The 14599-nt window shown below is 42.4% G+C and overlaps 2 protein-coding genes across 2 annotated transcripts; one reads left to right on the top strand and one right to left on the bottom strand.

Annotated features, from left to right (window-relative positions):
* The first annotated feature begins 1234 nt into the window (after nt 1-1234).
* On the top strand, nt 1235-10089 carry LOC124037034 (homeobox protein DBX2-like). The gene is made up of 4 exons (XM_046351655.1): nt 1235-1764; nt 5101-5190; nt 8864-9048; nt 9608-10089. The coding sequence occupies exons 1-4, from the start codon at nt 1476-1478 to the stop codon at nt 9890-9892; spliced, it is 849 nt and encodes a 282-aa protein (XP_046207611.1). The 5' UTR covers nt 1235-1475; the 3' UTR covers nt 9893-10089.
* A 1228-nt stretch (nt 10090-11317) lies between these two features.
* Nucleotides 11318-12765, bottom strand: LOC124037405 (secreted frizzled-related protein 5-like). The gene is made up of 3 exons (XM_046352104.1): nt 12482-12765; nt 11784-12049; nt 11318-11628 (listed from the first exon to the last, which is right to left on the bottom strand). The coding sequence occupies exons 1-3, from the start codon at nt 12763-12765 to the stop codon at nt 11318-11320; spliced, it is 861 nt and encodes a 286-aa protein (XP_046208060.1).
* Between the last annotated feature and the right edge of the window lie 1834 nt (nt 12766-14599).

Raw genomic sequence — 14599 nt, 5'->3', positions numbered from 1 at the left:
TATACCATGTATATCCTGTAAAGCTTCAACTGTGCCTCTGAAATTCAATAAATCTATAACAACAAACCCGGGTTCGAGTTCCAGTTCGGCTTCCCCTGAATCAGTGGAGGCTGCTGAGGGGAGGACGGCTCATAATAATGGCTGCTTCAGATGCTTCTCACATAACCAATAGTATTTCAACTACACCGTTCTATCAAAGTTGACCTCTTACATTGTCTCTCCCTTTCATCCACATCAGACCCCAACATTAACTGCTGTAGATCCTTCACAACTTTTGTGTGCATATTTCTGTCAAGCTGGACGGAAGGTATTTTTAAAACAGACGGAATCGATTCTCTATCTCAAGTAGGAACCAATAGGCCTGTCAAGTCTGTGAGTGACAAACCATAGTAGTCCAACCAAGTCACTAAAAAGAGGAGGAAAGTGGTGGGAGAATACCACTTAGACCATTACAGAGGCAATCTGAAAGATGCATTAATTGGTTTGAATTCATAGAGTAAAACATGAAATATGAATGACCTGATTGAATCGGTCATTCACAACATTCATATTCTGTATCTGGTGGTCAATTGAAGTTAAGTGTAATTGAGATCAAATTCCATTCTTGACCAAAACATTTAATTTAAAAAATGTAGTAGATATTTAAATTCTACCTCAAATGTGCACGGTATTACTCAATGAGAATAATTTTGCAAAATGATGAACTCTTGAAAAGTAAAGATATGAGAAGGCAATGTACATTCTTTGTGGGAATTCAATTTTTTTCTAGTTATGTTATCTTGCATCAAAATTCATACGTAAACAGTGACCAAACCAAACCAATATTATAATGCATTGTGTACACAAATGAGCTGCAAACTATTTCATGTCCATGCCTTTATATGGGACACAATGGCTGCTCTAAGGTAGCTGCAGAAAAGAGAACTATTTACTGCAGGACTGAGAAATATGCTTGGTGCACGTTAAACTTTGGCCAACAGTCCATTTGATCTGGTGTCTATCATTTAATAGGCAAGTTGACATAATGAATGGAGACGGGCCCACCTTCTGCCACTCCAAAAAGCACCCAGTCTTATCTGAATTGAAAATCACATTAGAGCCTCTTAGCCAATCACATGGTAGCCCTGGAGCAAAGTGCAGATCCTGGAGGAGAAGAGAAAGAGAGAAGAGAAGAAGAGAGAGAGAGCTTTTCTTTTCCTGGGACTTTAATGAAGTTGGCCGTGGTCTGGGGAGACTTGGAGGGATTATATCTCAAATTTGAGTCTCTTCTGTAACTTGGCTCTGTGGCTGCTGCGACTAATGGGCTGTACTGTGAGGTGAGTGAAAGGGAAAGGGGGATACCTAGTCAGTTATACAACTGAATGCATTCAACTGAAATGTGTATTCCGCAGTTAATCCAACCCCTCTGAATCAGAGAGGTGCGGTGGTTTCCTTAATCGGGTGAGGGAGCGTTCCTTAGGGTCACAGTGAACAGGATGATTGGTGGTCAGAAGGAGAATATGGAGGCAGGATCACCTACTCATCCAGGCTTTGGTATCTCTGGGAAGAGCTTCCTCATAGACAACCTGCTGCGCTCGGCAGGGCCATCCTTTTCCTCATCCTCTTCCTCGCCCGCCTCAGGTGGACCAACAAGTGGGCTCTTCAAGGAGCCCTCGACCGGCCCCTACTGGAGCACCTGGGGCCCTCTGCATGTTTTCTATGAGGGCCAGAGTAAAAACTGTGAACGAGTCAAAGACAGAGGGCTTCCTCCTCATCCACACTCAGGTACAATGGTATATAATACACCACATGATGATATTATTATATTATATTGGTGGTTGTGAGACCTAATGTGTAGGCCCTTGAAACTATACATGGGGGAAATCTGATTGGATTTTATATATATATATATATATATATATATATATATATATATATATATATATATATATATATATATATATATATTTATTAAAAATGTATCTGCCTTAGAATTGACAAAACCAGTTGTTTCGTCTCTCCCTTGTGTCAAAATGAATGCAACATGATTTGAAATATTTAGAATCAGCCGAAGTAAAGCACATTTTCAGAAAATACTTATTGTTCAGAACAAATCCTATTTATATAGATTTCTCATTAAAAAGACACTGTAAGGAAGTGTAACCTCTTCATCCTATCAACTTATTCTTCCATGCCTTCAGTTCAAAATATCAGAAAATTATATCAGATACAAATTCCATTTGCTATACTGCCATTTAGGTAACACTTTATTTGGATAGTTCATCTGCAGATGCTCTACAGATGATTAGCAATATTTCAACTAACTATCTACTAACCCTAGCCCTAATCCTTATTCTAACCCTAAACTTAACCCTTACCCTAACCCTAACCCTAACCATAACCCTAACCCTAACCATAAACTTAACCCTTACCCTAGCCCTAACCCTAACCTTAATCTTTGTTCTAAACCTAACCCTAACCATAAACTTAAACATTACCCTAGCCCTAACCTTAATCTTGGTTCTAAACCTAACCCTAACCATACACTTAACCCTTACCCTAACCCTAACCTTAACCTTAATCTTTGTTCTAACCCTAACCCTAACCATAAACTTAACCCTTACCCTAGCCCTAACCCTAACCTTAATCTTTGTTCTAAACCTAACCCTAACCATAAACTTAACCCTTACCCTAGCCCTAACCCTAACCTTAATCTTTGTTCTAAACCTAACCCTAACCATAAACTTAACCCTTACCCTAGCCCTAACCTTAATCTTTGTTCTAAACCTAACCCTAACCATAAACTTAACCCTTACCCTAGCCCTAACCCTAACCTTAATCTTTGTTCTAAACCTAACCCTAACCATAAACTTAACCCTTACCCTAGCCCTAACCTTAATCTTTGTTCTAAACCTAACCCTAACCATAAACTTAAACATTACCCTAGCCCTAACCCTAACCCTAATCTTGGTTCTAAACCTAACCCTAACCATACACTTAACCCTTACCCTAGCCCTAACCCTAACCTTAATCTTTGTTTTAACCCTAACCCTAACCATAAACTTAACCCTTACCCTAGCCCTAACCCTAACCTTAATCTTTGTTCTAAACCTAACCCTAACCATAAACTTAACCCTTACCCTAGCCCTAACCCTAACCTTAATCTTTGTTCTAAACCTAACCCTAACCATAAACTTAACCCTTACCCTAGCCCTAACCTTAATCTTTGTTCTAAACCTAACCCTAACCATAAACTTAACCCTTACCCTAGCCCTAACCCTAACCTTAATCTTTGTTCTAAACCTAACCCTAACCATAAACTTAACCCTTACCCTAGCCCTAACCTTAATCTTTGTTCTAAACCTAACCCTAACCATAAACTTAACCCTTACCCTAGCCCTAACCCTAACCCTAACCTGTAATCTTTGTTCTTAACCTAACCCTAACCCTAACCATAAACTTAACCCTTACCCTAGCCCTAACCTTAATCTTTGTTCTAAACCTAACCGTAACCATAAACTTAACCCTTACCCTATCCCTAACCATAACCTTAATCTTTGTTCTAAACCTAATCCTAACCATAAACTTAACCCTTACCCTAGCCCTAACCATAACCTTAATCTTTGCTCTAAACCTAAAATGTGACTGACATTTTCTTTATGTGTTTTACTTTCGATAATAAAGTAAATACAATTCTAAAACATTAGAAACTTAATCATCACCTGCAGGTTATAATGGATATTTACTACAAATAAGACCCATTCTAAAAGATAACACGTAGTAGTTATTATACACATGACAATAATGAAAGTCAGAGTCATTTTTAAAAACTTTTTAGTTGCTCCTCCTAATGTTTACCATTTGACTACCCTAAACATGCAATATGTAGTATTTGTATTGAATGAATAGACTTTGGCACAGAGAAATGTACATGCTTACATACCACATGTCGTAAATGTATCTCATACCAGCTTCCATCTCAAATCAAATCAAATTGTATTGGTCGCATACACATATTTAGCAGATGTTATCGCGGGTGCAGCGAAATGCTTGTGTTCCTGCAGCAGTGCATTAATACCCGACAATACAAAACAATACACACAAATCCAAGAAAGAAAAATAAAATAAATATGATGGTGTGTATGGACATAATGGCCAGTATATAAATAGAAACGGTGTGAACAGCAGAGGTTTTATAGGATAGGCCTTGACTAGAATACAGTATATACACTGAGTGTACAAAACATTAGGAACACTTTCCTATTGTTGAGTTGCAGCCCTTTTGCGCTCAGAGCAGCCTCAATTCGTTGGGCACAGACTTTATAAGGTTGAATACAATGCTTCCCACTATCGTGTCAAGTTGGCTGGATATCCTTTGAGTGGTGTACCATTCTTGATACACACGGGAAACTGCTGCGTGAAAAACCCAGCAGCGTTGCAGTTCTTGTCTCGCTCAAACCAGTGCACCTGGCACCTACTACCATACCCCGTTCAAAGGCACTTAAGTCTTTTGTCTTGCCCGTTCACGCTCTGAATGGCACACATACACAATCCATGTCTCAGTTGTCTCAAGGCTTAAAAAATACTTATTTTACCTGTCTCCTCACCTTCATCTACTCTGACTAAAGTGTATTTAAGGGATCATGGCTTTCACCTAGATTCACTTGGTTAGACTACGTCATGGAAAGAGCAGGTGTTCCTAATGTTTTGTACACTCAGTTTACATATAAAGTGGGTAGCATCCACCAGTAGTTATAAAGTGAGAGAGGCACTCGTAACTGCACCATTAAGTATCTCTCCTATTCCCTTTCAGCTACTGTAGAGAATAACGGAACCTGTGGGGAAAGTCTACCAGGAAACTCCAGTATATAAAATCCAGTATAATTAAGTGTGTGGGGCTGGGGGTGTAATAAAACCCACTAAAAGAGATTCTGTGTTTCCTCTGAAATTACACCTTATATGTCTCTCTGCTCATGCTATTTTTTACTTTAACTTACCCCCTCTCTCCATATTCTCTCTCCCTTTCCCCCTTCTTTCTCTCTACCCCTCACTATTCCTCCTTCCCCTTCTCCCCCTCTCTATTCCTCCTTCCCCTTCTCCCTCTCTCTCTTCTCTCTGCAGGCCTGTTGAGCAGTGTGTTTCTACGGCGCCCTCAGTATGTGCTGGCAGCAGTGTGCTGTGGTGGGTCCAGCCCTCCACTTGTCTTCTCTGGTGAGTGTTTAATACTTCATCAGCGATGCCTCTGCTCCTCTCTAATCATTAACAGCAGGGTCTCCCATATTCTCTATGGCTAATTACTGATGCAATGCCAAGGAGCTAATTCTCCACTCAACTCTCTGCACTGCTATTCATGACCATTCACGGCTATTTAGACCATTTAGGGGTGGGGGGGGAGGTTGTGGAGCGGGGTGGGGTGGGGGGGTGGGGTGCTTTTATGGCCATTAAGGCCCCCATTTGGAGTCATATAGATACGCACACAGGCCCACTCAAGTGTGCAGAGCGCCTTGTCTCTGTCAGATTAGGACTGTATTAATAAGAGGTATGCCATGTAACTGTTATTGGTCTCTGTGTGACATTCGTATTGCATCTCTGTGAGCTGAGTCTCAGCACATAGGACAGTTTGGCTGATAGTTGGTCCAACTGTGATAATTGAATCAGTGTGACCAAACTGCTAATGTTCCGACTTGCCAAAGGAGGGGATTTATTTATATAATGAGGCTCCTAAAATGATTTAGTGTAGGTTTCATGGAAAATATTTCCATGAAACCAGAATCTATATGGATTTGAATTGTGTTATGTAATTGGATTTATTTTGAAGTCTGTATTAACCTTTCATAGTGAAAGTCTCATGACGAGGGCAGCATTGATTTCTCCTAACTTCTGTCAGGGTAGTGATGCTAGTTGCTAGGTCCTTTGACTCCTGACAAGTGAGGCAGCAAATATAATCCCTCAGTAGACCCCCTGCCCCCCCCCCCCCCCCGGTTCCCTGAGCCTTCTTAGTGGGCTGACACTTTCCCACAGTGCCCAGCAACAGGACAATGCCGTGACCAATCAGCACTTTCACTCCCCCATCCACAAGGGACCCCGCTGCAATTTTTCACTGCAGTAATAAACTCTGCGAAGCACAAAAGCACAGAAAACAGCTATTCCTCTGCAGAAAGGGGGCTGCCCACTCCATCTTTGTGTGGCCACAGAAACCAGCTCCTCAACTCCCTCCTTTTCCTGTCAACTCCCTCCTTTTCCTGTCAACTCACTCCTTTTCCTGTCAACTCCCTCCTTTTCCTGTCAACTCACTCCTTTTCCTGTCAACTCCCTCCTTTTCCTGTCAACTCCCTCCTTTTCCTGTCAACTCACTCCTTTTCCTGTCAACTCCCTCCTTTTCCTGTCAACTCCCTCCTTTTCCTGTCAACTCACTCCTTTTCCTGTCAACTCCCTCCTTTTCCTGTCAACTCCCTCCTTTTCCTGTCAACTCACTCCTTTTCCTGTCAACTCCCTCCTTTTCCTGTCAAACTCCTTTTCCTGTCAACTCCCTCCTTTTCCTGTCAACTCACTCCTTTTCCTGTCAACCCTCCTTTTCCTGTCAACTCACTCCTTTTCCTGTCAACTCCCTCCTTTTCCTGTCAACTCACTCCTTTTCCTGTCAACTCACTCCTTTTCCTGTCAACTCCCTCCTTTTCCTGTCAACTCACTCCTTTTCCTGTCAACTCCCTCCTTTTCCTGTCAACTCACTCCTTTTCCTGTCAACTCACTCCTTTTCCTGTCAACTCACTCCTTTTCCTGTCAACTCACTCCTTTTCCTGTCAACTCCCTCCTTTTCCTGTCAACTCCTCCTTTTCCTGTCAACTCACTCCTTTTCCTGTCAACTCCCTCCTTTTCCTGTCAACTCCCTCCTTTTGTCAACTCACTCCTTTCCTGTCAACTCCCTCCTTTTCCTGTCAACTCCTCCTTTTCCTGTCAACTCACTCCTTTTCCTGTCAACTCCTCCTTTTCCCTGTCAACTCACTCCTTTTCCTGTCAACTCCCTCCTTTTCCTGTCAAACTCCTTTTCCTGTCAACTCCCTCCTTTTCCTGTCAACTCACTCCTTTTCCTGTCAACTCCCTCCTTTTCCTGTCAACTCACTCCTTTTCCTGTCAACTCCCTCCTTTTCCTGTCAACTCACTCCTTTTCCTGTCAACTCACTCCTTTTCCTGTCAACTCCCTCCTTTTCCTGTCAACTCACTCCTTTTCCTGTCAACTCCCTCCTTTTCCTGTCAACTCACTCCTTTTCCTGTCAACTCACTCCTTTTCCTGTCAACTCACTCCTTTTCCTGTCAACTCACTCTCATTCCTTTCCATTTAAAGTCCCCTGACCTGAACATAAAACACTCAATGAAAGTGTATAGACTTATTGGAGCTCATCTTCCCATAGAACCGGGCCCATACCTGCAAGAGAAAATATTTAGTGAGGAACGCTGAGACAGCGAGTAGTGTCCTTACAAAGAACAGCCTTTGTGGTAGGACCCTAAGGGTTGTGCGCTCAGACCATGAAGCCCTTGGGAGTGACCTGTTAAAACTCCATTTAAGTGGTAGCCATTGAGGCCTGAGGAGCGCATCTAACCGGTTACTCGCACCCCAGAGGTGGTCTGTGTGCAGATTTGTCGTACAGATTAAAAAGGCATTGCTCAATGGGATTTGGTCAAATGTTCCACTTGACTCTTGTTGTGCGTCAGTCAGGCAGTGTGGGATGGCTCTTCACCCAATCTCTTTCTCCTCTGTGAAAATGGGTCTCCATTCTCTCTTTAGTCACCCCCATTTTGTTAAATTAGACAGATTGATGCAAACTAAGTAGTGGAGAGTAAGTGTGTATAAGAGTGACGGAAAATGGACACAATCCATGTAGATAGTGAGTGACGAAGTGAGCCAGTTAGTAGATGCGTGAGTCTGCCCTTTACACTGACCAAAATGTGTTGGTCCCATGTTGTTTGAGCGAGTGTGCAGTTGACATGCTGACTGCAGCAATGTCCACAGAGCTGTTGCCAGATAATTGAATGTTAATTTCTCTACCATAAGCTGTCTACAATGTAATTTTAGAGAATTTGGCAGTGCGCCCATCACAACCGCAGACTACGTGTATATGGAGTCGGGTGGGCAAGCAGTTTGCTGACGTCATTGTTGTGAACAAAGTGCCCCGTGGGGGAGGTGGTGTTATGGTGTGGGCAGGCATAAGCTACTGACAACAAACACAATTGCATTTTATCGATGGCAATTTGAATGCACAAAAATATTGTGACGACATTCTGAGGCTCATTGTGAGGCCCATTTTTTTTAAGGTAAGTGTGATCAACAAATGCATATCTGTATTCCCAGTCATGTGAAAGCCATAGATTAAGGCCTAATAATTTTTTTTAAATGAACTGATTAACTGATATGAACTGTAACTCAGTAACATCTTAGAAAAATGTTGCATATTGCATTTATATTTTTGTTAAGTATATAATCAGTATAAGGATGTATTCAGTGCTTTGGACTGGACTGGATATGATAGCCAGAGCAATAATGCATTTTAATACCAAAACTTCCATTCATTAATTAGGATGATTTTCTATTTTAGTCCACTTGATGTGGGAATATACAGTAATATATTTAACTTGTGTATTAAAATTATTTCTTGTTATTGACTTCGTTCACCTTACATCCATTTCCATATTAAAATATTGGTACTTGTATCTAGTAGGGCAATGTTCCATTGCATTCATGCAACAGAGAACTTATGTCAATGAAAATAAATGTACTCATCCATAATAACCCAATGCAAGAAATGACATTTGCCTTTCCTCAAGTCAGGTTATTTTTTAGCTGGAATACAAACATGAATATGAATGATTCTGACCTCTGACCTTTCAGAGGGAGCCTATATTCCGATGTGGTCCCCGGATACGAGCCCCAAATCCCGGCGAGGAATCCTGAGGAGGGCGGTGTTCTCGGATGAGCAGAGGAAGGAGCTGGAGAAAACGTTCAAAAGACAGAAATACATCAGCAAGACAGACAGAAACAAACTGGCAGCAGATCTCAGCCTGAAGGAATCCCAGGTAGGATACCATATACTGTAGGTCTAGGTCGGAGGTCACCATTACAACCCCATTTTATATCCTATGACACATCATGCTTTTTTCTCATATCACCTCTTCATTGAATGCAAACACATCTTACTGGGTATGAGTGCTCCAGCCTAGATTTAGTAAATATCTTCTATGGTAAGTGTCCCTCATCTTAAAATGTTATTACAATACTGCTATCACTACTGTGATAATTGTAAGAAGTAGACCAAGATGTCATACCCTCTAAGCTTTTGTCTAAAGTAGAGAGAAAGTGGTCAACATTTCAGTTGAGGTGGCTACTAAAACATCTGTAATGTTTGATTGGAAGAAGATATTTCTGTTCTTATTTTAGATTTGAAAAGCAGAGAAGTAGACTAAAATTGCATATGCTCTAAGTGTTTGTCTAATTAGAAAGGTATAATTGTGGCACTTCAAACAGACTGAATAAATAGAGATGATGCTCCCTGCTGTATCATAGACTTAGATTTGACTAAACAAAACAACTGGCACCCCAAAATGAACCTCTCACTGACCTGTGTGTCTACTGTAGGTGAAGATCTGGTTTCAGAACCGGAGGATGAAGTGGAGGAACTGTAAGGAGAAGGAGGGCCACAGCTGCCGCTCCCCCACGGAGGAGCTCATATCCCGGGGCTGCAACCAGGAAGAAGAACACAAGGGGGCACCAGAGAGCACGGGCACACCATCAGACAGCTCACCCTCACAGCAGCAGGACTCGGACACAGGTGTTACCACAGAGAAAGAGTCATGCAAGGAACCTGCGACTTTGAAACAGCCACTGAGTCCGCACAGATACACTATGACCTCTGACCCCTGAGATGATGAGAGACTGAAAGATGGGCGTTGAGCATTGGATAAAACGACTAACACTTCATAACAAGAAAATCTTGTCATTTTAATATTGTGTGGATTGCTATTGTGTAGTAACATTTTCTAGACTGACTGCAAGTGTTTTGGAAACTTTATTATATCATACACTGTATATAAACACAAACTGAAGGTTAGTCAGCTACACACAACCATGTACAAATGCTAGTCAGCTACACACAACCATGTACAAATGCTTTAACATGTAAGACTGTATTCAGAATATTTATTTTACTCTTTTAACTGAAACAATTTCTGTAAATAAAATGATTCATTAAATGCTGATTCCTTCATTCCGTGTTAACTGTTATGAATAAAATGGTTAAAAATAAATAAAAATAGCTTCTAAGCAAAGAACAACTTCTCAAGCTAGAATATTGCTAGGACTGTCTGGGAGTGGTCTGAGGGGTGGTCTGAGGGGTGTAATTGGATGAGCCTAATGGGAGGGATATGTAACCTGAAAACTAGCTCTTATTGGCAGAGAGGTTTGAAATGCTTTTTGTTATTGGTCTATTAACTTATACTGTCTGATGATGTCACCAGGCAGGCCAAAACTCCATCCAACCAAAGAGGTCTTTTCAACCAGCTCTTAAATAACATTATCAATTTCACAGTATTATTCGAACCTCAGTGTGGAAATATATATAAAACACAAGTTTTGGGAAGCACTGGGCCTTTAATATTCACACAAAAATACAGTACATCAATAAAGATAGTGCTTGCTACCAAGGATCTCAGAAACAATATCAAATAAATGACAGATATTACAAATATGAAATGCCAATTAAATGTAAATTTGTACAACCGTGGTGAATGCCAGATGTTATGCTGGAACTTTGTTGTTTGTAAGACAATTTTATTTTGGACTTTTCCTTATCCATTCACTATCTGGACATCCTGCACTCCTGCACCATTCCTCATTCACCTATTTGGCTGTAAGGTTCTGGCTATTTTACATGCTGTATGAATCACATAGAATAACCAACACTAATTCAATAGAAATAGATTACATATTTACATTTTTATTATCATATTATTTTCACTCACTTAACAGAAAAATCCAACATACAAAACACATAAATACGGCATTATCTAAATAGAAAATAATACTCTTTAGAAATAATTTACATTTAGCTATTACTATGTATAGTTTTTAGAGTGCATTCTATTACTGTGTGCTGTAGCTGAGCTACTGTGAAGGAGCAGAGGGCAACAGAGGGCCAATGAGAGAGTCCAGCTCTAACACCTCTGACATCAAGTCAGTAACTTCAGGAAACATCATATACTCAACTGACCTTCCACTCAGGACGCCATTCTAAGCAACACAGATTTAACAGAGATCATATTTTTCATTATATCACTATCATCCAGTCACTCAACACCTGTGGTGTTTCCACTTGCGTGCAGCCATTGTGATGCTGTTGTTCTTCTTGTGCCAGGGGAAGAGGCGGGTGAGGGCCAGGGTGCCATCGGACTGCACAGCGCCTGTCAGCAGGTAGAGCTGGACACGGCCGGGCCGGACCAGTACGTTAGCACAGGGCAGGTTGATGAGCAGCCACTGCTGGAGGAGGTGCCGGGTGTCGTAGGGAAGCAGGGGGCCCTGGCGGATAAACTCTACCCGGCCTTCCACCTCAAACTCTGGCTCCCCTGAGGGCAGACGTCGGCGAGACAGCTTGGCTGTTACAGCTGAGGGAGGAGAGAGTGGACAGAAGGTGAGTATGCTAGCTGAGACAGAACTACACACATATGTATGGTACAAATATACACACTAATAAACTTGCATAACATACTAATCAGTGAAAACATACACATATATACAGTACATTATTGCACATGCTTACCAAAGTCATCCTGGCACAGAGCATCCAGAACTGTCTTCAGTGAAGGGTGCTCCTCCACGGAAGGACATGCTTGGCATGCAGGCTTAGGCAATGCTTTGGCGAGGTGGCTGTTGCTGTGTTTGGGGTGGGGGGTCAGGCACATGTCTTCCTGGGTAGGGAAGCGGTCACAGTCTAGCGCCTCTGGCCAGACTTGGCCCTGACAAGCCAGTACTGGGGCACAGCTGTCCCTGACGGCCACACACAGGCTACGGCACGGCTGGATAAAACTGGAGATGGAGAGACAGACACGGGGTCATGTTCCATTGTAAACACACTGAGGGTGAAATATAAGTGATGGAGGAGTGGAAAGTTCCCTCTTGAGAAGGAGTTGGCAGTGGGATGTTCTCAAGGGGAAGGTAATAGGGAAATAGACAGAGAGAACAGCCAAGTTGACAGAGAAGGAAGAGAGCAGCCTAGTATGGAGAGAGACAGACACACACACGCACGCACGCGCACGCACGCACGCACGCACGCACGCACGCACGCACGCACGCACGCACACACACACACACACACACACACACACACACACACACACACACACACACACACACACACACACACACACACACACACACACACACACACACACAGGAAGGACATAGAAAGATATAAGAGGACATGTATAGGTAAAAGGCAAACAAAAGCTACAGACTTACGCGTCGAGGCAGACGGGCGCGATGAGGGAGCAGAGGAAGGCCTGGGCCTGGGGATGGCAACCGGTCTGCAGCAGGGGTCTCCAGTCCTCCGAGCGGGGAACCACCTCGCCCTCTAGGCTGCTGTGCCCCAGCAAGTTAGGCAGCCTCATCTCCGAGTAGCCCACGTCCTGGCACACACTCATCTGGTGGGGGATAGGCACACAGCGGGTCGACTGACCCAGGTCGAAGCCCCAGGCTGGGGCCAGGAGAACCAGGAGAGTCAGGGTGAAGGAGAAGAGATCCATCGTGAAGAGAAACAAAGTCCTGACTGAAAATCCAATTAAGGAGAAGACAGGTGCTGCTGTTGCTTGCTGTAGTAAAGGTAATGTCTCTCTGTGCCAGTTGCCTCCCTCTATATATACAACCAGCCCAGCCCCATCAGACTGTTATCAACTACCTATCAAAGAGGCTGGGACGAGGTGCGAGAGGAGACAACAGCTAGTTTTGTGATGACTGCAGACATAGGGGGTAATAGTGAATGGAGGCGGGGGGCATTATGAGAGCAATCACAGCCAAGGCATTACAATGCAAAACTATCAGTCTCCGGGGCTTATTTTCACCATTAAATCTATTGACTTTTACATTAGAAATACCTCCTGCTGATTGGTTCACATAAGACACTTTGCTGAGCAGTTATTTATTCATGTATATATAATTTTTGTCTTGTGAGCCATTGTTTTGAGAACACTGCTGTAAAGACAGAAGTACATGAAACACACATTTATATTTGAGACAAAGTTCTGAAACATTGACTGGCATTTAAATATGACATGTGAAATCAAGAATGTTTATAATTCATATTTGACTCAGGAGAAACAGTGTAGGCTTATTTCTTCTGTGTAGACAGACAGGCAGTCTCCTCAATATTGAGTCTCTTTCATGTCTCCTCCTTTGCTAATTTGAGGGTTTCCTGAGAAGAAGGGTCCTGATTCCAGAGCCCAGCTCTGATCACACTCCCATTAGCGGAGACGTGTTTCTGTCTGGCTCACTGGGCTTTGATGTGACCATAGATTACAGTCTGATGCACATGCTAAATGCTACAACAACAGCAAGCTACAGCTCTATCTACCTACAGTAGCAATCAGATCAAACTTGACTGCAGCAGACAGACACATACTTTTTAATCAGACAAATCAGTTAAGAACAAATTCTTATTTACAATGACGGCCTACCCCTACCCCTAACCCAGACGACACTGGGCCAATTGTGTGCCACCCTATTGGATTCCCAATCATGGCTGGTTGTGATACAGCCTGGAATTGAACCAGGGTATGTAGTGACGCCTCTTACACTGAGATGCAGTGCCTTAGACCGCTGCGCCATTCAGGAGCCCCCAGACAATCATATAATGACATACACTCCCCTCCATATTTATTTGGACAGTGAAGCTAAAATGTGTAAATGTTGCTCTGTAATCGTACATGGAAGTGATGATTAATGATCTTTGTTCCTCTGTATCTTTCTCACTCATCATTATTCAGGATTCATTAATTGTTAGATACTATTGCACTGTTGGTGCTAAGAACACAAGCATTTCGCTACACCCGCAATAACATCTGCTAAATATGTGTATGTGACCAATAAAATGTGATTTGATTTGATTCATGTAGAAGTGTTCAGAAACATCTGCTGTTCTTATTTACAAGAGAAGTGACATAAAAATGACACAAGAGGTTTACATTCTTATTTACAATGACGGCCTACCCCTACCCCTAACCCAGACGACACTGGGCCAATTGTGTGCCACCCTATTGGATTCCCAATCATGGCTGGTTGTGATACAGCCTGGAATTGAACCAGGGTATGTAGTGACGCCTCTTACACTGAGATGCAGTGCCTTAGACCGCTGCGCCATTCAGGAGCCCCCAGACAATCATATAATGACATACACTCCCCTCCATATTTATTGGACAAAACATAATACGAAAAACAACCAAAACAAACTACAAATGCATCCAACAAGTTTGTAGATTCACAAGCTTGATGTAGTCATTGCGTGCTAGGAATATGGGACCAAATAATACACTTTTGACTACTTTAATACAGTATAAGTGAATTTATCCAAATACTTATGGAAAA

The sequence above is a fragment of the Oncorhynchus gorbuscha genome, linkage group LG06 (assembly GCF_021184085.1).
Source record: "Oncorhynchus gorbuscha isolate QuinsamMale2020 ecotype Even-year linkage group LG06, OgorEven_v1.0, whole genome shotgun sequence".
Taxonomy (NCBI): Eukaryota; Metazoa; Chordata; class Actinopteri; order Salmoniformes; family Salmonidae; genus Oncorhynchus; species Oncorhynchus gorbuscha.
This window is presented reverse-complemented; position numbering and strand designations above follow the sequence as displayed.

Bases quoted from the DNA above. Each gene is read 5' to 3' on its own strand.
- LOC124037034 (XM_046351655.1), top strand. From the start codon at position 1,476: ATGATTGGTGGTCAGAAGGAGAATATGGAGGCAGGATCACCTACTCAT. The intron at 1,765-5,100 runs GTACAATGGTAT...TTCTCTCTGCAG, and splicing joins TCCTCCTCATCCACACTCAG to GCCTGTTGAGCAGTGTGTTT. The intron at 5,191-8,863 runs GTGAGTGTTTAA...CTGACCTTTCAG, and splicing joins CCCTCCACTTGTCTTCTCTG to AGGGAGCCTATATTCCGATG.
- LOC124037405 (XM_046352104.1), bottom strand. From the start codon at position 12,765: ATGGATCTCTTCTCCTTCACCCTGACTCTCCTGGTTCTCCTGGCCCCA. The intron at 12,050-12,481 runs GTAAGTCTGTAG...CTCCATCTCCAG, and splicing joins GCGCCCGTCTGCCTCGACGC to TTTTATCCAGCCGTGCCGTA. The intron at 11,629-11,783 runs GTAAGCATGTGC...CTCCTCCCTCAG, and splicing joins TCTGTGCCAGGATGACTTTG to CTGTAACAGCCAAGCTGTCT.